The sequence below is a fragment of the Falco punctatus genome (genome assembly GCF_963210335.1).
Source record: "Falco punctatus genome assembly, chromosome: 14".
Lineage (NCBI taxonomy): Eukaryota > Metazoa > Chordata > Aves > Falconiformes > Falconidae > Falco > Falco punctatus.
Window position 1 is genome coordinate 2,183,270 of NC_137594.1, and position 22,396 is coordinate 2,205,665.

Genomic DNA, 22,396 nt, shown 5'->3' on the forward strand with positions numbered 1-22,396 from the left:
CACGCTGACACGCGTTGCAAGGGCGCCCCCTAAGGGCGAAGGGCTGCCTTCGGGCTCGCGCGGTCCTGCAATCGTTTCGGTTGGAAAAGCCCTTGGAAGATCGTCAGGTCCAACTGTGTTTAACCCATGGCTGAGTCTGGTTCTCTTCTCCCTGCAGTTGACACAACACCAAAGCATCCCTCTCAGTCTACAGTTTGTCAGAAGGGAACTCCTAACTCTGCCTCCAAAACCAAAGATAAAGTAAATAAGAGAAACGAGCGAGGAGAGACTCGGCTGCATCGAGCTGCCATCCGAGGAGATGCCCGGCGCATCAAGGAGCTCATTATTGAGGGTGCAGATGTCAATGTGAAAGACTTTGCAGGTAACCAGCCCGCTGGCACCACTGGCGGGGTAGCCCACGGAGCTGAACCTTTTCCCACCCGGTTGCATGTTCCGCTTCGAGAAGGGCTCCCACCAGAGAAAGCAGAGCAAGCAAAACATGGGTTTGCTCCTTGTGAAAAGAGAGGATTAACCAAAAATAATCATTTTACCCTTTGGGGAGGAAAAAGTCTTGTTGTCCTTTAAAAAAAAAAAAACCACAACCTACTACAGATTTATCAAAATAATAAAACCTTGAAAAGCATCGGTTCCTGTGTTGGAGTTCGGGAGCTGAATTCCCAGGCTATCCTGTCTGCTCTGAACATGCTCCCAGCCGGGGCGGTGGTGCTGGGCTGGGCTGCATCTGTTGCGATCCCTGGGGCTCCACGCTCTGAAACTGTGACCGGGACCCTCGGGTGTGTTTTGTTGTGCCCTTGCACATGGGTGCCACCTGGGAATTCTGGAGGGGAATTTGCAAAGGGAGGTGGGCTATTTTAGCTCTTTTTTTTTACTTAAAATACAAGAAGTAATGTGCACCAAAATGTTGCAAAGAGTGAGTTTGTAAAGTCACGGCTCCAGAGTTGAATGGCTGATGCCTACAGCTTTCTGGGTTGTTAAGTACCAGACGTGGGAGTGCTGCTGATGGGGAGCAGAGCGAACGGGAAGGGTGAGGTCAGGCTCCCAGCTGTGCTAGCCAGGCATCCGAGTTAGAGGAGATGTTGACTGTCCTGAGCCTCAGCTCAGGAGCAGCACCACCTCCTCTGCCTCCTCCTCAGCAGTGCTGCCAAGCTCCTGCTTCTGCTGCTGGGAATGAGGAAAGGAGCCTGGGTCTGCTGTGGCCGCAGCCAGGCCTGGGATGGGAACAGCCCTGAGTCCTGTGGCGAGAGGGCAGCTGTGAGATGGTGAACGGTGCTGTTTGTGCACACCCGTGCACCAGCAGGGCTGAACAGGCGCGAGGCAGCCTTTCTTCCAGCACCTCCAGGAGCTTGACTTTGCTCCTCGCTGTTCTCTTCACACGATTTTGGGGCTATAAATAGATATGCGTGTTCCTCCGCCTGTATGATTAATATCAGTGCTAGACTGAAGTATCAGTTGTGATTAATTCTGGTCACAGGTGCCCCTCTTTAAAGCACCGAGTGAAGGTAACAGAATGAACTCCCACGACGCTATCAGCAAAATACCGAAGGAGCCACGCACGTTCTCTGGGAAACTTCAAAACAGTTTCTGCTTAAAAATAGTCTGTTTGAACATGATAAAATACTCCTTTCTGTGTTCTTTGGAGGTTTGTTTGAGAACTAGAGCCACTGTTACTGTGGAGACCTGCTGTTTGGTTTCTCCCAGAGCTGGGGGCCTGTTTTGCAGCGGCATGGCTGCTTGCTTTGGAGAGTGCACAGAAAATATTTGTGAAGTCTGTGTGGGGGATGTTTCAGAACGATGCCTGCAGCTCAGAGCCCAGTCCTGATCCGGGCGGCAGCGTTTCCCTTACAGAGGAGTTGGAAGGGGAAGGGATTTGAGACCTGACTTCCACTCAGCATCAGCAATTCTCTTAATTTCCTACATAAAACTCTGCCTTTCCATTTCCTGCGGCTGTGTCCGTTCTGGCAGATGATCTGTCTGTAGCACATTGCGTGACCAGAGGGAAAAGTGGGATTGATTCAACCACCGCCTGGTTGCAGTAGCAAGGCAGAGCTGCACGTTTCTTCCTGCTGTGCCATAGGGAGCCAAGCAAACGAGCCCCTCATCCTGGCCATCAGAACAACAGACTCCTTGACACACCGGCACCTGCAGCGCCTGGGGATGGAGGTTACTTGTCACTGTCACTGACTTTTCTCTGTGAAGGTGATGTCCATGTTCTGAGTGTCCCTTTGCTTGCAGGCTGGACGGCATTGCATGAAGCATGCAACCGGGGTTATTACGATGTCGCGAAGCAGTTGCTCGCTGCAGGCGCTGAAGTCAACACAAAAGGGTTGGATGACGACACCCCGCTGCATGATGCAGCAAATAACGGGCACTTCAAGGTTGGTTTTTGCTGGATTTCATAGCTGTGTTTTTAATGACTTTTTTTTTCCCCCTTGTGCTTCAAGCAGCCAACTGTGCAAATACAGAGATTCTAGTTATTTTATTACCGTTTGCTGCTGATAGCCGTGTAGCGGGAAAGAATTTCCCTGCCCCAGTGCTTTTCAGTGGTTTATTTGGAGTTGCCCCGTGCAAGGGATAGTTCATTCTTCCTTTTCTGGAGGTGGGGAGAGAGCGTTGTGTCTTGTTCTTCTCCCTTCCCTCCTGCCCAGGTTGGTTCGTGGTGCTGGCTTTTATCTCCTTTGCCACTGGTGACTGTCAGTGCCACCAGTGTGCCTTGAGGACATCCCCTGTTAGTTACGTACGGAAGTTGTACAAAGAGCCTGGAATCGAGACGTGATGAGTGCTCAATTTCTGTTTTCAGGTGGTGAAATTGTTGTTACATTATGGAGGGAATCCTCATCAAAGCAACAGGAAGGGCGAGACGCCTCTAAAAGTAGCTAATTCTCCCACCATGGTGAATCTGCTCCTGGGAAAGACCACGTACCCCTCTAGTGAAGAGAGTTCAACAGGTGAGATTGACTTTTATGTGAACATGGGAGTGATGTTTGTGGCCTGCAGCTGTCTGTTAATACAGAGACATTAAGAGGACAGTGAAGTTAGACTCTTGTCAGAATATCTGCACGCTGCTGCCACGGTCAGGAGTCCATCTGTAGCTGTAACCCAAATTCAGACAACATAACTACCAGCTTTAGCTCCGGGAGCTCTAGCTGTTTGCCCTGGAAGCCTACGTTGAGATCCCTTGCCTGGTGCAATCGAGATGTAGGATTGGAAGCCAATTGCAGGTAAATTGATGTCTTACCTTTAAAATGTGCGTAATATTCCAGCTTGTGCGTAGAGAGGAGGGTGTTTGCGTGCACGTCGTGTGTTCCCATCCCTCCCTCGCGCTCGGCTGTACCCGTGCTGACGATTCAGGTTGTGCTCCTGGGCTGTCCCTCAGCAGAGCGCCCTGCTAGAGCCTGTCCCGCGGGTGCCACCATTGTGGCTCGCCAGGTGGGAAACGCTGCAGGTTTTAACCAGTGCTCATTAGAGTTCCAGTCTTACGGGGAGTCCCCACTATGCTGTGTGCAGTCGTACCCCTGTTAAGAAAAGTTCTCTCGATACAGCCAGGTGGTTGTTTTGAGGAGGACCCCGTGCAGGTTTGAGACCAGGTGGCTCTTCCCTTCTAAAAGATCATCTCCCAGCCTGGCATTTAGAGCTTTCGGTGGCCAACTTAGCAAAGGCCAGGTGAGGCCAAAGGACGGCAAGGCCGTTCGCAGGGGTTCACGTCTGTGGCAGACCGATGATGTTCCCTCCCCGAAGCCCCTCACAGCCCTTAACAGATTGTTCTTCTCTCTCTGCAGAGACCTCAGAAGAGGAGGATGCCCCTTCCTTTGCTCCCTCCAGCTCTGTTGATGGCAATAACACAGACTCAGAGTTTGAGAAGGGTTTGAAACACAAGCCCAAGGCCCAGGAGCCCCCCAAAACCATCACCCCGGTGAAGGATGAGTATGAATTTGATGAGGATGATGAGCAGGACCGGGTCCCGCCAGTCGATGACAAACATTTGCTGAAAAAGGATTACAGAAAAGAGACTAAAGCAAACAGTTTCATTTCCATACCCAAAATGGAAGTGAAAACTTATACTAAAAATAACACAATTACACCAAAGAAAGCTGCCCACCGCATCCTGTCGGACAGCTCGGACGAGGAGGAGACCAGCGTTGCTGTGGGGACGGGGGAGAAGCTCCGACTTTCGACCCACGCGATATTGCCCAGCAGCAAGATTCGGGAGCCCGCCAGCACAAAGCCACAGAAGGAGAAAAGCAAAGTAAAAAAGAAGCGGAAGAAGGAGACGAAAAGCAAAGAGGTTCGGTTTGGCAAAAAAAATGACAAATTTTGTTCCTCTGAATCAGAGAGTGAAAACGTGGAGAGTGAGGAGGATGATAGAGACTCTCTTCAGAGCTCTAGCTGTGTAAAGGACTCCAGGCTAGTGCTAAAGGAATCCTCCTTGTTTAACTCTCTGTCTGCCTCATCGACCTCTTCTCATGGGAGTTTAGCATCCCAGAAACATAATCCTAATCTGACAGAACAGCACTCCAAGCACTGGAGGACGGACAATTGGAAAACCATATCTTCTCCAGCTTGGTCAGATGTCAGTTCCTTATCGGACTCCACCAGGACGAGACTGACGAGCGAGTCAGACTACTCGTCCGAGGACTCGAGCTTAGAGTCGCTAAAGCCAGTCAGGAAGAAAACAGAGCACAAAAAGAAAAACACCACACACAATACTGTTTCTGAGAAAAAGAATTCATTCCATAGCAATGTGGATGGAGCAATTCCAAAGCTGGACAAGGAGGGGAAGGTTGTTAAAAAGCATAAAACAAAACACAAACATAAAAACAAGGAGAAGGGGCAGTGTCCCATCAGCCAAGACATTAAAATAATCAAAACGTTTTCTTTTGAGTTTGAGGACTCTAAACAAAAGCCTGAGAAAGGCTTGATAGTAGAGACAGAAAATCCAGTCGAAAACAAATTGAAAGTGTTAAAGCATGAGCGAGAGCACAGTAAGAAGGAGGAGAAGCTCCCCAAAGGTAAAGCGGAGGAGAAGGAATGGTTGTTTAAAGATGAGACTGGAAAATCCTCGAAAGAGGAGAAATCGTTAAGAAAAGTCAAAGATGGCAGTAAAGACATGAGCAAATCCTTCAGAGAAGGATTAAGTAAATCGGAAAAAGAGAAACCTGTAAAGGAAAAGTCTCCCAAAGAGGAGAAGCCGAGACTACACAAGGAGGAGAGAAAGAAGAAGTCAAAGGACAAGCAGTCAAAATCTGAAAAGAAGAACGAGCTGAAGGAGGAGAAGGTTTCTAAACTAGAGAAGGAAAAATCCTTCAAGGAGGAGAAAGAAAAATGCAAAAAAGAAAAGCTTTACAGGGAAGAATCTGGATTTGACGAGTTTAATAACAAAACCCAGTTTCCCGAAAGTGAGGACACAAAGTTCAGCCTTTCAGATGATCAGCAAGAAAGGTGGTTTTCAGACTTGTCTTCTGATTCATCCTTCGATTTCAAAGGTGAAGATAGCTGGGATTCTCCAGTAGCAGATTTCAGGGAGATTAAAAATGACACCGTGGCAAAACTAATCATAGAACCTGTGAAAGAGGAAATTAAAGACAAGAAAAAGGAAAACAAAACAAAAGAGAAGAAGGAATACAATGAGAAACGTAACGAAAAGGACACTTTCTTAAAGAAGAAAGAGAGGGACTATGTGGACAAAAGCTCCGAGAAGAAAAAGGACCAAACGGACAGGCACAAAGTTACTCCTAGTTACTTGCCTGAAAAGGATAAGAAAAGGAAGGATTCTGCAGAGAGTGTCAAGGAGAGGAAAGAGAAAGATACAGGTGAAACCAACAAAGACAGAAAAGATACCTCTGATGGCACTAAAGATCGAAAAGATGCCAAAATGAAGCAGGAGGAGCCCTATCGAGATGACTTTAAAGAATATGGCTGCGAAACGTTCTTCAAGGATAAGTCTGACGCTGAATTCAGTGGTAAAACTCTGGAGAGCTGGGAGAGGCACCATTCTGGGAAGGAAAAGGAGAAGAAAGATGCTCCCGATAAAGAAAAAAAAGAAAAGGTGAAGCCAGAAAAATACAAGGAAAAATCCAAAGAGGGCGACAAGGAGAAAAATGAAAAAGTTGCTCCTGAGAAAATGCTGAAAGACAAAGAGCTGGACAAGAGTTTCAAAGAGAAGAAAGAAACTAAAGAGAAGTACAAAGACCTGCACAGCAAAGACAAAGAAAGGAAGAGTTCTTTCGACCAGGTAAAAGAGAAGAAAGAGAAAAACTTCTCCACGGATCGAGAGGACTTCTCTGAGAAAAAGGATGAGAAGAAAGGCAAGGAGAAAAGCTGGTACAGCATTGCAGACATCTTCACAGACGAAAGCGAAGATGAGAGGGACGATTACAGCTTGACTGGGTTCAAAGTTGGTGACTCTGCTGGGAGCGAAATGCATCGCCTGGACAGTCTGCAGGAGAAGGACGACGGTGCAGCTGCCGAGAAGGAGCTGTACCCCGACAAGCACCGCAAGTACTCCTCTGACCGGCAACATCCAGGAGAGAAGCAGAAGGATAAGGACTCCAAAGAGAAGAAGAAGGACAAAGGAACATCAGAAGGAGGGAAAGAGAAGAAGGAGAAGAGTTCCTTTGAAAAACACAAAGAGAAGAAAGATAAAGACTCTACCGAGAAGTACAAGGACAGGAGAGACAGAACGTCCATAGATTCCACTCAAGAGAAGAAAAACAAACAGAAGCTCCCGGAGAAGGTTGAAAAGAAACATGCCAACGATGACAAGGTGAAAAGCAAGCATAAGGAGAAGCCGGATAAAGAGCATTCCAAAGAGAAGAAGTTTTTGAAAGGAGGGGAGTCAGAGAAGAGCCTGCTGGAGAAATTGGAGGAGGAGGCTCTGAATGACTACAGAGATGACTCCAATGACAAAATCAGTGAGATCTCTTCTGACAGCTTCACAGACAGAGGTCAAGACCCAGGGCTGACCAGCCTCTTTGAGTCTTCTAACCTCTCTCTTACTGATGCTGCTGAAGAAAAGTTTAAGGACTCTCTCCCTTTACCCTGCTTGCAGGACAAACTCAAGGAGAAGGAGAGACACAGACATTCCTCATCTTCGTCAAAGAAGAGTCACGAGAAGGAGAAAGCGAAGAAGGAGAAGACAGAGAAGAAGGAAAAAACAGAAGAATTCAAAGATTCCAGCAGCAGAAAGGATTCCACTCATTACGAAAAAGATTTCTCGGTGGATGGGGAGGCTTTTAGCACTTCCTATAACATGAAGGCAGAGCCTGATGAGGAACCAGAGAAAAGCATTGATTACTTATTTTCTGAAAAGAAAGATAAAAATGATTCTGAAAGAGAGCTGTCAAAGAAGGCGGAAAAAGAAAAGACGTACAGTTCCAGCACCATCAGCACAGTTAAGGAGAAAAAGAAGCGAGACAAACACAAGGAAAAATGGAAGGAGGAAAAGGAAAAGCATAGAGACAAACATGCAGATGGTTTCTTTAAACATCACAAAGATGAGCCAAAGTCAACACTGAAAGACAAGGACAGTCCTCAAGTTACCACCTTTAAAGATAAATCAAAGGAGGACAACCTCAAATTCGGTGAAACCAAACTGAAGGAGAAGCTCAAGGAGAACCAAGAGAAAGACAAATCAGAGTCCATAAAAATAAGCAATGGGAATGAAAAAATAACCCTTTCCAAAGACAGCGGCAAGAAAGATGCCAGGCCAAGGGAGAAACTTCTGGGCGACGGCGATTTGATGATGACCAGCTTTGAGAGGATGCTGAGCCAGAAGGACCTGGAAATCGAGGAGCGCCACAAAAGGCACAAAGAGAGAATGAAGCAAATGGAGAAAATGAGGCACAGGTCTGGAGACCCCAAATTAAAGGACAAACTTAAGAGCTCGGAAGATGTGCGCAAGAGGAGCCTGGATCTGGCAACAAAGAAGCCATTAACGCTGGATACTCAGCTCAAGGACAAGAAACTTAAAGAGTTGGGTCCGCTGACTCCTATACTGTCACCGGAAAACAAGGCGCAGCCTGCTGTTGGGACGGACTCGAAGGACTGGATAACGGGTCCTCAGCTGAAGGAGATCCTCCCGGCATCTCCCAGGCCGGACCAGAGCCGGCCGACGGGTGTTCCGACCCCAGCATCTGTCGTCTCTTGCCCGAGCTACGAGGAGGTGATGCAGACACCCAGGACTCCTTCGTGCAGCAATGAAGACTACACAGACCTGATGTTTGAGTGCGCGGACTCGCAGCACTCACTGCCCATATCCACGATGTCCATGAACGCCTGTTCTCCATCCTTCTTCGACAGATACGCGAATGTTTCCAGTGGGCTCCCCGAGAACCCGAGTCAGACCCCAACTCGTACCATACCCTCCACAAACCTGTACCGTTCCATCTCGGTTGATATCAGAAGGGCACCTGAAGAAGAATTCAGCGTTGGAGATAAATTTTTCAGACAGCAAAGCGTCCCGGCGACATCGAATTACGACTCTCCAGTGCAGCATTTGATGGAGGAGAAAGTTCCCCTTCCTTCTGTTCCTGCTGAGAAGTTCCAGTGTTTATCTCCTGGGTATTACTCACCAGATTATGGGGTTTCATCGCCAAAAGTGGAAGCTTTGCACTGCACGCCAGGGGCTGTCAGCAGCGTCGCCCAGTCGCCTGAAAGTGTCTTTTCTGGTTTACAAGCAAAATCCTCCCCTTCGCACAGAGACGAATTGCTGGCTCCTTCAGTAGAAAGTGCTCTTCCCCCCGACCTCGGCATGCCCTTGGATACCACGGAAGAGCAGCAAGCTACTGCCTCCATTATGCCACCAGAATCTACCTACTTGCCACCAATTGAAGAAAACCATTTTAGTTCGGGTATGCCAGAACAAAACAATATAGACTGGGTTAACCCTCCTTCCAGAAACCCCAACGCCACCATTCCTCCCAGCCTGATGGGTAACCCAGCAGAGCACCCTGTCACCTGGTCCATGGGCTCAGAGCTTCTGATGAAATCTCCCCAGAGGTTTTCCGAGTCCCCTAAACCTCCACTCTGTTCCCTAGAGCCGATTCATCCTACACCAGTAGCCTTCATTCCCGCAGACAGTTCCTACCCTGTCTCTCCCATATCTTACCCTCTGTCAGTGTCTGAACCGGGGCTCGATGAGGTCAAGGAGGATGCTGAGGAAGCCGTTCCAGGAGAAACAGCAAACGCCGAAGAGCAAGCTCCGTACATGTCCCCTACTAGGTTAGACACGTTCTTCAATAACTGCAAACCCCTTCCGGAAGAAGCACCTGAGATACCTCCAGAGCCCCCTTGTATGCCAGCAGAACCTCAGGCAGAAGTTGTTAGCACACCAGAAAACACCTATTTGGAAAACAACAATGCCACGCCTGCAAATACAGAGGAGGCGGTAACGTGGCCTGATCCCTTCACCAACACAGAAGATGACTTGGACCTTGGCCCCTTCTCCCTACCAGAGCTGCCGCTCCAACCCAAGGATGTTGCAGAGGCAGAGATGGCCGAGGCAGAAGCGGTGGAAGAGAGCCCAGCAGCAGCTTCGGAAGCAGGCGCTGGGATGGGGAAAGCGAGCACGTCCGTGATAGCGTCCGGGGAGCCAGAGGAGCCTCTGGCCAGCCAGGCAGCTGCTGTCCTGCCCGTGGAGACGGAGCCACAAGCCGAGGAGCAGAAACCAGAAGTGGCTGCGCAAGAAGCCACCTCGGAAGCACTGAACGCAGCTGAGGAAAAAGGAGCAGAGGACTCGGAAGCACAGATTTTCCAGCAGACCCCGTCCGAGTCTGCTCAGGCAGAGAGCAAAGAGGTGGAGGCCGTGCACGAAGACCTCTCTTCTTCTGGTGGGGTGGCAGAGAGCGGCTCCCAGCCCTGTCCCCCACCCACGGCCCCCTCCGAGGGCAGTGTTTCACAGGAGGGTGCTGCGGCACGTGGGGGGAGCCAGGTCCCTTCCTCCCAGGCTGATGTACCTCCGGGCAACGCTCAAGCAGAAATCGCTGAACCAGTACAAAAACCAGTAGCAGAAGCTCCCAAGCCACCCAAAATAGAAGAGATTCCTCAGCGGATTACCAGGAACAGGGCTCAGATGCTCGCCAACCAAAACAAGCAGAACGCTGCCTCTTCTGAGAAGGAATTTCCTCCCGTTTCCACGCCCGCCACACGTGCCAAAGGCCGCATCACAGAGGAGGACGATTCCCAGGCTCAGCACCCGCGCAAGCGCCGGTTCCAGCGCTCCAACCAGCAGCTGCAGCAGCAGATCAACACTTCCACCCAGCAAACGAGGGAGATGATACAGCAAACACTGGCAGCTATTGTAGATGCTATAAAACTGGACGACATTGAACCTTATCACAGTGACAGGTCCAACCCCTACTTTGAGTACCTCCAGATCAGGAAAAAGATTGAAGAGAAGCGGAAAATCCTCTGCTATATTACTCCCCAGGCTCCACAGTGCTACGCTGAATACGTTACCTACACGGGCTCCTACCTGTTGGATGGCAAGCCTCTCAGCAAGCTCCATATTCCAGTGGTGAGTCGTCTTCTCTCTTTAAACAGCACCATCAGGGACCGTCCCCTCCCTTGCTGCTACAAGCACGGCCAGATTGTCCCCTGTGTGCCACGAGAGTCTTTGCAATGCTGAGAGTGCCCCAGCCACAGCTTTAGCCTACTTTTAGAACACGCTTGTGATGACGAATCTAAGTCTCACTAAGTGGATGGCTGCGTGATAAATGCATCCTTTGAGGTGCTGCGTTTTTGCAAAGAAGACCTTGGGCTGTGCTTAGGAACCTGAGTTTTGTTCAGGCTTTAGAGCCAGTTTGTATAAATCCACTGGATTTGAAGCTGGAAGGCAAAAGTGCTTTTACAAGCAGTATAGTAATTGGATAATGAACCTAGAAGGCTAAGAAAAAGACAACTGGGCTCTTAACTCCTGTTTTCGTTTTCCCAAGCTCTGATATCCGACTGGCCGATAGCACTTGCTCCTTGGCAATGGGATCTGCATTTCACTGCTGTGCTGCATGAATGGACTTGCTAATACAAATGCATCAATAAACTTAATGCTGCAGGCAGTAAATCCAGGATCCAGCCTGGAGGAGGAGGGTCGATATGACCGGCTACGTCAGGCTTCGTTCCCTGCTGCAGGCAGGGTAAAATACCCGGGTCTGCGGGTATTTCTGTCGCAGCGTAGCCCATGCACAAGTTACCGTTCGCGTGTGTCCTGCAGCAGTTGTAGCCTGTGTTCACATCTGCCTGTTCCTTCCTAGACTGACCCAGAGCCACCTGCGCCTGTTCTGCGGTGCGGGGCTGTGCCGGGGCAGCGCCTCGCTCCCCGGGGAGGCGCAGGACAGATCGGGACACGAGCACCCTTCCCACTGCGCGGACTGGGCTCTTCCCGGCAGCGTTGCTCCACGTGTGTCATCCTCTGTGTCAGACATGCGCCGTGCCGCAGGGGCGGTCTGTAGGGTGCTTTAGGCTCTGGTTCTGCAGGCCGAGCTCGCCTCCCAGCACTGGACACCTCTTGCCGTGGTGCCTCACCCCTCGCTGTGGTCTGAGCACCGGCAGGACGTTGTCCTTTGCCACCTGCCTGCTGAGGAAACGAGCTCAGGCGAGCTCGGCATAGCACCCCGCAGGGCGGCACAGAGCCGGTGGCCGGTGTGCGTTTCGGCTGGGTGGCTGTGCTGCAGGCAGGGCCCCTGTGGCTGGGGAAGCAGGCACCTGCCGGCCTGCACGCAGCAGCGTGGCTGGCTCTAACCCTCCGCTGTCGTGTGCCCGCAGATTGCCCCGCCACCGTCGCTCGCGGAGCCTCTGAAGGAGCTCTTCAAGCAGCAGGAAGCCGTCCGGGGGAAGCTGCGGCTCCAGCACAGCATAGAGCGGGTAAGGGAGCGCTGAGGGGAAACTCCTGCTGGGGAAGAGGCCTCCGATTCCTTCTGCTGGGGAGACAGAGGCTGCCACGCTCACTGCTTCGTTTGCTTTTCCTCAGGAGAAGCTCATCGTCTCCTGCGAGCAGGAGATTTTGAGAGTTCATTGTCGGGCAGCAAGGACTATTGCCAACCAGGCTGTGCCCTTCAGTGCCTGCACCATGCTGCTGGACTCCGAGGTCTATAACATGCCTCTAGAAAATCAGGTCAGTGCCTGCCCTGGTAGGGAAGAAGTGTCTCAGAGGTGCTGTGCAGGACCCCGAGGGAGAGATGTGCTTTTCTGGAGGGAGGGATGTGTGCAGGAGTTACTAATGCTCTTCCTGCTCGGGTGCCTGTCGCCCACCGCAGCACACGGATGCTGCTGGAGCCCTCCCCAGCACGTGCCCAGGTTGCACCAATTTCTGGTGTCGCATGTTGTGGGATACCCCGTGTGCGTGCCAGGGAAGGAAATACATCCAGGAACATGGGGATCCAGGGAGCATCATGTCTTGTTAGAAGCAGAGATGACTCACCATTTATCAGTGAGTCGCAGGATCCTCTGCCCTTCTTCTTGAGCTGGATCGTCTACACGCTTGAAAGGTTTCTTTTACTGCACTCCGGGATACCTCTTCCTGTTGAAGGAAGGGGAGAGAGCCATTAAATTGATTTGTGTCTGAATAGTGGCTTTGAAAGAGCCAGGCTCTGTCTCACAACCCGCAAGAAATAGTCATTTCTGCCTTTGATTTCACATCGTTCAGTGCTGGAGAAGGGGGAATCACGTCCAGTTTCTGCAGCCGGCGGCCGCACGGTGGCCCGAGCCATCCCGCCAGCACCTGCAGCCTGCGCCCTGTGGCTGCTGCCAGCCTGGCTGCTCAGGGAAGCAGGCTGCTGCGAGGCCAGAGGGATCCTGTGCAGGGACAGGATCCTGGGATTTATTAGTGACCTGGTGTGTTGATCCAGGAGCCTTGATTTCTCCCGCAGCGTTTTTCCCTCAGAGTGTCTTGGTTTCTGCAGTGAAGACGTTACTATCTCGGGCGTGGGTAGAAGGAGACAGAGAGGTGCGGGTGCTGTGACGGGCTGGCACGCGCAGATTCTCTGCAAACCGAGTAGAAACGGGGAGTGTGTGCACGCGTGTGCACCTCTGAGGCTGAAGCCCTGGCAAAGGGCTGCAAGAGCACCTGGGAGCAGCGTGCTGGGTGCAGGCACCTTTCTTGTTTCTGATGAGTGTGTGTCCTAAGAATGTAGCTTCTTAGACCTGTAACTGCTTAAAGTAAAAAAAAAAAAAAAAAAAAAAAAAAAAAAGAGAGATAAAAAGAAAGAAAGAAAACCCACCGTTTAATTCCCTTTTGCTGTCGTTTGCTTAGGGAGACGAAAACAAATCGGTCAGAGACCGTTTCAACGCGCGACAGTTCATTTCCTGGTTGCAAGATGTGGACGACAAGTACGATCGGATGAAGGTGAGCAGGGCAGGTGCTCTGAGCTGCCGCTGTGGCATGTGGGCAGCAGCAGGTCCTGCTGCTCTGTCTCCTGCTGGGAGGGTTTCTCCGAGAGGGGGTCCTGGCTGCTGCTGTAGCCTGGGATCCTGCCTTCGTGTCCCGAGCCGGGCCGAGCAGCGTCGCACAATGAGGGACGCTGCTGTGCACGGCACAGTGGGGAGGTGGGAGCTTGGCTGGGGCTGGGGAAGCACGGTTGCCTCTGCTGGGTCCAAAAAGGGGGAAAGCAGAGACATTCTGCTGAGGGTCGGCTGGCTGGCTGTTATTTTCCTTCAGCCATGTGGTCTGGAGCTTTCTTGGTCAGTTAAGCCCTCGGGGCCTGCTCTTCACCAGCGATGCGTGCTGCAGCAAGCTCAAAACCTACGGCAAACTTCAAGGTGGCAGGAGCCCATGCAGGGATTTGCAGAGTGCTCTGCAGAGCTCGGGGTGGCAAACTGGCACGGTAGGGAGCAGGGCCGGTTGTGCTCTCAGCTGCTGACACGCAGGGAGTTGGCAGCTCCCACGAAGGGAGCAGGACCCTGTTCCCAGGCAGCCAAGGGCCACTCTTGGGGCCGATGGGGACTGGCTGCCAAGGCTCGGTGCTCTCGAGTGCTTATGAGCCTTTAAGAGCTGCGCCACAAGGCCCTTTCGGGTCTGCCCCAGCCGGAATGGGGCTCAGCAGACATCCCAAGTCCAGGTTTCCTTCCTGCGAGGATGCATGTGGTGCCCCTTGCTCGGCTTGCTGCTCTGCCCGCTGCGATGGCTGCAGGTCCCCTGCCCTTGCTGGGTGGGACCCGCAGCAGGAGCCTCCTGCCCTCTTCCCCCCTCATCTCTGCTCGGTTTTATTTTCCCCCGATCCAGACGTGCCTGCTCATGCGACAGCAACACGAAGCTGCCGCCTTGAACGCAGTGCAGAGGATGGAGTGGCAGCTGAAGGTGCAGGAGCTGGACCCCGCAGGGCACAAATCCCTCTGTGTGAACGAGGTGCCCTCGTTCTATGTGCCAATGGTCGATGTGAACGATGACTTTGTGCTCTTGCCGGCATGACAGTTCAAAATCAGGAGACATCACTGAAAACTGGCACGGACGGGAGCCCTCCGAGGTCGGGCGGTCGAGCTCACATTCACCCTTACCGCTTGCTGATGAATCCCTGGTCAGAGGAGGAGGAAGCAGCTATCGGCAGAAAACAAAACAATAAGAAAAATAATTGCACTTTCTTCACAACGTGTCCCTCGCTTCCGGACTGACGGCAGCTCCGCCGGGCAGCGGGCCGGGGCACATCTCCTTTCCAACCGGCTGCTGCGGCAGGGAGGCAGCCGGTCTGCGCGGGCAGCGAGCACTCACCGGCCAAGAGACTGGCAGAGGCGTGGAGGGAGGAGGCCAAGGACACCATTTGTGTGTGGCAGAAGCTGCTGAGCGGGGCCAGCAACCACGTGATTCATGTACTTGTGAACACCGTGATTTCCAGCTCTCTGTTTTCCACCGGTCGCGGATCTCCTGTTGGAGAAGCTGCAGTAGGAAACCATGGGGGGAGGGGGGGGTGTTTTGAGTTTCTCGTTCCATCCTGGGTATGTCTGAAAAAAAAAAAAAAAAAAAAAAAAACGACAAAAAAAAAAAACAAACAAAACCACACATAAAAACAACCAACAAAAAAACCCAACAAAAACAATTAGAAACAAAAAGCGTCCAAGTTGGGCAGACGCGGCTCTGAAGGTGTGGACGGCTCCGGCTGCGAGGTGGGGTGCGCCCGCGGCACCCCCGCACCAGCCCCTCGCCACCGTTTCGGGAGAGCGGAGGAGCTGCCTGTGCACCGTGCGCCGGGGCGGCACGGCCAGCGGCGGGCGGGGAAATGGCGATGCAGAGAAAGGACTTTGCCAACTGTGTTTTTAATGGAGTAAAATCCATGTGGTTTATATATTTTTTCCTTTAATCTTGGGCATTTCGTTTCTCTTTCTGAGAACATAACTTGAAAACACTACAGAGCCAATACTCATATAAAGAAAAATTGTATCCCATAAATGCTGTACAGTTTTTATATACATTAACAATGTACTTTTGCTGCCTTCTAGATAATTTATTTTGCAACACATTACTGCACAGTTGTAAATAACTTATGTACTGTAACATCACTTTCAGTTATGTGTAAAGAAATAAATAAATTAATTAAAATTATCTTTCTATGTATAGTTCACCCTAGGCAGCACTTTCCCTGTCAAGGAACAACCAGGGCCCAGGACGGTGCGCGGTGTTACATGAAAGCCCCTCAGATGCACTCGGGTAAGCGCAGGTGGTCCGGCCGCGGTCCGTGCTGCAGGGGTCTCCGGTCGCTGACCTGGCTTCTGTCACCGCCTCGTTTGTCTCCTCTTTCCTTGGCCTCTTCACGTGCGGGGGAATTGCAAGCCCTGCGGTGCCGACCCTGCAGCTGCGCCGCAGGTTGGGTCGCAGGGAGGGGGGAGCCCTGCCTGCTGACGGGGGGCACGGGGCAACGCGGTGGAGGCTCTTCGGGCTCGGGCTGCTGCGCTGACAGACCCCGTAGCCGCTGCGAGTCCGGGAGCTGGTGTGGGGCTGCCAAGCCTGGAGAAGGACGGGTGGAGGCCGGCGCAGTGCCAGGGTGCAGCTCGCTGTGCCGGGCTGCCGGCGCTCGGTTGCGGGCAGGGCGGGCAGGGCAGGCAGCGCGATGGCTTCCTGGCAGCTGGGGCAGCGCTGCCGGCGGCGCCTTGTTCTGGGGTGCTGCCACCCTGCGTGCCGGGGACAGGCGCCTGCCAGGGTGCCGCACCGGCCGTGCTCCCGGCAGCCGCCTCCTTTCTCTGCTTTTTGATACCGAACCTCGGGAAAGGGTTGCGTGGGCCGCTGCCGCCCTGTTTGCTGAATCCACCCGTGCTTGTGGGGCTGGTGAGGATGGCGCTGCAGGGCATGCGGTGCCGCCGGCTGCGCTGCCCTGCCGGGTGTGCAGTGTGTGCGCTGCAGGCGCTGCATGTGCACGGTGTGTGCGCTGCATGTGCGTGGTGTGTGCACTGCGGGTGCGCGGTGTGTGCACGGTGTGTGCGCTGCAGGCGCTGCATGTGCACGGTGTGTGCGCTGCATGTGCGTGGTGTGTGCACTGCGGGTGCGCGGTGTGTGCACGGTGTGTGCGCTGCAGGCGCTGCATGTGCACGGTGTGTGCGTGGTGTGTGCGCTGCAGGCGCTGTGGGTGCATGGTGCGTGCACTGCGGGTGCGCGGTGTGTGCACTGCAGGTGCGCTGCAGGCGCTGCATGTGCACGGTGTGTGCGCTGCATGTGCGTGGTGTGTGCACGGTGTGTGCGCTGCAGGCGCTGCATGTGCGTGGTGTGTGCGCTGCATGTGCACGGTGTGTGCGCTGCATGTGCGCAGTGTGCGCTGCATGTGTGTGGTGTGTGCGCTGCGGGTGCGCAGTGTGTGCATGGTGTGTGCGCTGCAGGCGCTGCATGTGCACGGTGTGTGTGCTGTATGTGCATGGTGTGTGCACTGCGGGTGCGCTGCAGGCGCTGCATGTGTGTGGTGTGTGCGCTGCATGTGCACGGTGTGTGCACGGTGTGTGCGCTGCAGGTGTGCTGCAGGTGCTGCATGTGCACGGTGTGTGCGCTGCATGTGTGTGCGCTGCATGTGTGTGGTGTGTGTGCTGCATGTGTGTGCGCTGCATGTGTGTGGTGTGTGCGCTGCGGGTGCGCTGCAGGCGCTGCATGTGCGCTGCCTTGTCCGCAGGCCCCAGCCTGGCGTGGACGCTGCCTGAGCTGCCCAGCCCCGGGAGCCAGCCCGGCGCTGCCGCCAGCCGGCGGGCACAGCCAAGGCCCGTCCTGGCAGAGGATGGAAGCGGTGCCCGGTGGGAGCCCGTGGCCTTTCGGCAGGTGCCGTTTTGCAGGTGGCATTTTCTGCCATTGCGCGGACGGAGCAGAGCACCAGCGCGATGCTATTGTCTTGGTGAATGAATTTTTAAAAGGAGAGACAAAACAAAGAACCAGTTGGTGCTTTGTTGGCTCTTCCCCCTGGCTCACCACGGTGCTGGGTGCCAGTGGGGCTCCAAGCAGTTCCCTTCTGGGGGGGCCCAGACCCCCCCAGCCCCCTTTGGGGTTTAGGGGGACCCGGGTGCCTTTGTGGGTGTTCACAGCCGGGCCTTGGCACCCCCAGCTGCACCCCAGGACCCCCAGCACCAGCTGGACCCATGGGTCCCCCAGTGCCGAGGGGGTGCCTTGGGTTGGAGCACCATGGGGCAGGAGGGCAAACTGGGTTTGGGGGGATTAAGTTGAGGCTGGGGGTACTGAGCCAGGGCTGGGGCAGCCTGAACTGGGCTTGGGGGGGTACAGTGGGCTGGGGGGGAACTGAGTCAGGGCTTAGGGGAGTGAAGTGGGCTGGGGGGTGCAAACTGGGCCTGGGGGGGACAAACTGGGCTGGGGCACTGAGCTGGGGCCGGTGGGGGCACTTGTCCAAGCTTGGCAGCCCCACACCAGCTCCTGGACTCACCGCGGTGGGGGCTCGGAGGGGAAACCAGGCTGGAGTGACAGAGCTGGGGCTGGGGGGGACCAGACTGGGCTGGGGGGGGGGGAAACCAGGCCAGAAGGGGAGAGCTGAGCCTGGGGGGTGTGAACTGGGCTGGGGGAGACAAACTGGGCTGGGGGGAGGCAAACTGAGCTTGGGGGGAGACCTGGGGGGGTTAAACTGGGCTTGAAGTGGGGGCACAAGGCTGGGGGGCTGAGTCAGGGCCTGAACTGGGCTTGGGGGCACTGAGCCGGGGCTGGGGGCTGGGCTGGGCTCGGGGGGGGGGGACACAGAGCTGGGGCTCGAAGGGGCAAACTGGGCTGGGGGGGAGCGGGGAGCGGGGCGAACAGGGCTGGCGGGGGGTGCTGAGCCGGGGCGGGGGGTGCTGAGCCCCGGGGCTGGAAGGGGCGAACCGGGGCTCGGGGGCCGCGGCCGGCAGGGGCGAGCGCGGCAGCCCGGGGCGGGGGTCCGGCGCGGCGGGGCGGGGCTGTCGCGGGGGCCGGTCCGCGCCGGGGCCGCCCCCACCTGCCCGCGCCGAGCCCAGCCCAGCCCGAGGGTCCCGGCGGCGGCGGGCGATGGCGGCGGGGGCGGCGGCGCGGCCGCGGGGTCGGCGGGCGGCGGGGGGGTGGGCGCCGTGCGCGGCGCTGGCGCTGGGGTGGGCGCTGGGGTGGGCGCTGGGGGCGGCCCCGTCCCACCGCTGCCGGCCCGACGCGGCGCTGCTGCCGCCGCCGCTCCGCCGCCTGGCGGGGGCCGCGCTGCTCCGCGCCGCCGTCCCGCGGCTCCGCGGCGGCTGGAGCCCCTGCCAGCTGTACCGGTACCGGCCCGGGCCCGGCCCCGGGGCCGCCCGCCCCAACGGCACCGGGCCCTGCACCCGCGGCTGGCACTACGCCCTGCCCGCCGCCGGGCTCCGCTCCAACCTCGTCACCCAGGTTGGGGGGCGCGGGGGGGCTGGGGGGGAGTGCCCGGGGGTGGGGGGACACCCGTGGGTCGGGGGGGTGATCTGTGGGTCGGGAGGAGGCCGGGGGGATGGACGGCTGGGGGGGGGGGGGAGTGCCGGGGTTTGGGGGTACCGGGGGTCCCCAGGGGTGGAAGGATCTGGAGGGGTCCCCTGGGGACAGGAGGGGTTGAGGGGTGTGGGGGGGTCGGGTCTGGAGAGCCATCTGGGACTGGATGGCTAGGGGGGTGAGTGTCTGGGGTTTGGGGGGTCCCGGGGGTGGGGGACACCCGTGGGGCTGGGGGTGGTCTGTGGGGCTGGAGTGATCAAGGGGGGGCTGGGGAGGCTGTTGGGGCTGTTTGTCTTGGGGGTACCTCGGGACTGGGGGCTTTGAGAGGGTCCCGGCGGGTCCCAGGGGTGGGGGGGTTCTGTGGGTCTGGAGGGGACAAGGGGAGGGGGCTGAGGCGGTGGATGTCTCTGCGGGGGGGTCTAGGGGGTACAAACTGGGGATCCCAGCCCCTGGAACAGGGACCCCAGCACAGGTCCCCCAGGAAAGCCCTGGCTGTGGAGGGGGGGTGTCCTGGGATGTGGGGGGTGAGGGAGTTGGCTTGGGGGGGAGCAGGGGTCCTGGGGAAGGGAGGGGGTCCTCAAGGGGAGAAGGTGGGAGACACCCGGGGCGGGGGGGGCAGCTGGGGGGAGCGCTGGGGAAGGGGTGCTGAGGGGCTCTAAGGGCCACCAGCACCATCCTGTCTGGCCCCACATTTCTGTTTGGGGGGCGGGGGGGTCTGCCCAGAAACCCCTCGACGCACCTCCTGACTGTGGTGGGGGTGGGGTGTCTGCCGGGATGCCCGTGCTGACGTCCCCCCTCCACGTGCCCCCTCACCCGCAGTGGGACCTGGTCTGCGCCTCGCGCTGGAAGGTGCCCCTGGAGCAGACCACGCACTTGCTGGGCTGGACGCTGGGCAGCGTTGCCGCCGGCCTGGCCTGTGACAGGTAACCGGGGGTCCCCGGGGGCGGGGGGCTCGAGCCCAGCCCCGCTCACAGCCCATCCCCCGGCAGGTTTGGCCGCCGGGCTGCCTTCGTGGTGTCCCTGGTGCTGGCGGTGCCCTTGGGGCTCGGCGTGGCGTTGGCCGTCGACTTCGTCATGGTGCTGGTGGCGCGGCTGCTCTTCGGGGCGGCGCTGGCCGGCGCCTTCCTCTCCCTCTACGTGGCACGTGAGTGTGGTGCGGTGCCCTGGGGACCGGGGGTGCTCCGGGATGCTCTGGGGGACAGGATGCCCCGCACCTGTGGCACCCACGGTGCACCCCTCCCCCCCTCCCCCCCCCCCCACCAGGGCTGGAGCTGTGTGACCCCCCGCACCGACTGGGGGTGACGATGGTGGCCGTTTTCTTCTGGATCGCCGGGGAGCTGCTGCTGCCGGGGCTGGCTGTGCTGTGCCGGGACTGGCGGGTGCTGCAGGGCACCGTCACCATGATCCTGGCTCTGCTGGCTGCCTGCTGGTGGTAAGGCCCCCCCGGGCTGGGGGGTCCGTGCTCAGGGAGGGGGGTGCCATGCCCAGGGAGTGCAGAGGCAGCACCCAGCACGCCCTGCCCAGGGCGGCGGCGGGGATCAAAGGCTGCTGGGGGCTCTTCAGGTGGGGTGCGGGACCCCCCGCCCTGGGTAAATGTTTGCTCAGGTTTGAACTTGAGGGTTTCTGGGCAGCGTTGGCTTTGAAACCGGGAAAGGGGGGGGGGGGGGGTCAGCGCTGGCAGGGGGCCAGGCTCCTGGGGAGCCCTGTGACACCAATGCTCGTGCTCCAGGTGCCCGGCACTGCTGCTGGAGTCACCGCGCTGGCTGCTGGCCACGCAGCAGCTGGAGAGGGCCAGGAAGACCCTGCAGGCGCTGGCCGAAAGCAGTGGCCCTGGCGACGACAGCTCCGGCCACGAGGAGAGCCTCCTCGCCGGTGCGTGGTGGGGGCTGCCAGTGTGGCTGCTGGGCCCCCTCCCCAAAACTGTGGTGCCGAGGGTGGTGGGATGGTCCTGGCTCTAACCCGGCTCCCCTGTCCCGGCAGAGCTGGAGTCCCTGTCTGAGGGGTCCCCGCAGCCCCGGTACCACGCCGTCTGCGAGATCTTCGGCACCAGGGTCATCTGGAAGAACAGCGTCATCCTTGGCTTCACGGCGTGAGCAGGTGGGGGGGTGCCGGTGGGGAGGGGTCTGGCCCGCGGCCCCCTGACCCCAATCTCCTGCAGGTTCATCGGCTCTGGCATCCGCCACTGCTTCACCCGCAACCTGGCCCCCCACCTGCCGCATTTCTTCTCTTCCTACTTCGTCCTGGTGGGCACCGAGGCAGCTGCCTGCCTCTTCGTCTGTGTGACGGCCGAGCGCTTCGGGCGCCGCGCCATCCTCCTGCTCTGCGCCATCCTCACCGGCATCTCCTCCCTTCTGCTGCTGGCCCTCACTCAGTGTAAGGATGGACAGGGACCCCAGCCCTCCCTGCAGTGGGATGCAGCCCCCAGCTGGGGGTGGGAGCAGGGTGCTTGGTGGGGGTTTGTGTGCAGGATTTGACCCCTGATGGTGCTTCCCCCCTCCCCCCCCCAGACCTGCTGGACCTCATTGTCCTGACCCTGTCCGTGGTGGGCATCACTGCCTCCCATGCCGTCACCATCCTCAGCATCTTCTTTGCCAGTGAGGTTCTCCCCACCGTGGTCAGGTAAGGGGGCAGCCGCCACCCTCCCTGTGCTACCCTGGGGTGGGGTGGGTGGATGCCTGGGGAGGGTCCCCCGGGCCCCCTCTGAGTGTGTTTCCTCCCGCAGGGGTGCAGGGCTGGGCCTCGTCGTGGGGGCCAGCTTCGTGGGCAAGGCAGCCGCCCCCATCACTGCCATCCCCAACAGCCGCGGCTTCTTCCTGCACCACGTGGTGTTCGCCTCCTTCGCCATCCTCGCCGTCCTCAGCATCATGCTGCTGCCAGAGAGCCAGGGCCGCAGCCTGCCCCAGTCCCTGCAGGATGGCGAGAGCCAGCGCCGGCCCCCCCTGTTCCGCCAGCCCCCCCGCGAGGACCACCTGCCCCTGATCTCCCCCCACAGCATCCCCCATGACTACTCCCACCTCGCTGCCTCCACCAAGGGGTTGCTGAGCTCCCCGGCTGCCCCCCACAAGATATAACCATGTCCCCCCTCCTCAGGATCTCCCCGCTGTGGGGGAACTGAGCACGGTGCTGGGACCCCCGCCCGTGGGTGCTCGCAGGGGCGGTGGGGTGCAGCAGGACACATGCAGCGGCCGGGCTGGGGGGGCTGCGCACCCACCCCATGGCGGGGCTGGATCCTGCCTCAGGAGGAGCTGTGCTGGGAGCCCTGGGGCGGGGGTGATGCCCCCCCAGGGTGTCTGTGGCAGGCGCCCGTGGGCTGCCAATAAAAGTGCCTTGTTTGTAGGGGGGGCAGCTGGCATGGTCGGGGTGCACAGTGCCCCTGCCACCGGCCTCCTTCTCTGGGATCTTTATTATGGGGGTGACCGGGGGTCTCCTCGCCCACCCCACCCGGCTCTGCGGGGCCTTTCCCCGGGGTGTCCCCCGCCCCCCAGGGTTGCCCATGTGCTCGGCCCCTGCCGTCCTGGGGTTTGCTGGGCACGGGGGCTGCGGCCACGTGCA

General features: G+C 57.2%; 2 protein-coding genes across 11 annotated transcripts in view; both read left to right on the top strand.

The window, feature by feature from the left end:
* Positions 1-15,520, top strand: part of ANKRD11 (ankyrin repeat domain containing 11) — a 159,731-nt gene extending 144,211 nt beyond the window's left edge. For 8 of the 10 annotated variants that reach the window (XM_080364843.1, XM_080364841.1, XM_080364849.1 and 5 more), the window contains 8 exons: positions 158-361; positions 2,233-2,375; positions 2,798-2,945; positions 3,777-10,510; positions 11,755-11,853; positions 11,960-12,103; positions 13,241-13,333; positions 14,210-15,520. In XM_080364843.1, the coding sequence (XP_080220969.1) occupies positions 158-361; positions 2,233-2,375; positions 2,798-2,945; positions 3,777-10,510; positions 11,755-11,853; positions 11,960-12,103; positions 13,241-13,333; positions 14,210-14,395 (7,751 nt within the window). In that variant the 3' untranslated portion in view covers positions 14,396-15,520. Of the gene's footprint in view, positions 1-157; positions 2,161-2,232; positions 2,376-2,797; positions 2,946-3,018; positions 3,219-3,776; positions 10,511-11,754; positions 11,854-11,959; positions 12,104-13,240; positions 13,334-14,209 lie in introns of those variants that run through there. The other 2 variants (XM_080364850.1, XM_080364842.1) reach the window with 2 other exon arrangements.
* A 2,796-nt stretch (positions 15,521-18,316) lies between these two features.
* Positions 18,317-22,047, top strand: SLC22A31 (solute carrier family 22 member 31). Its single transcript, XM_080364891.1, has 9 exons — positions 18,317-18,769; positions 19,664-19,767; positions 19,834-19,988; positions 20,108-20,276; positions 20,574-20,716; positions 20,825-20,933; positions 21,003-21,217; positions 21,352-21,463; positions 21,567-22,047. The coding sequence occupies exons 1-9, from the start codon at positions 18,416-18,418 to the stop codon at positions 21,913-21,915; spliced, it is 1,710 nt and encodes a 569-aa protein (XP_080221017.1). The 5' UTR covers positions 18,317-18,415; the 3' UTR covers positions 21,916-22,047.
* Positions 22,048-22,396: the final 349 nt, after the last annotated feature.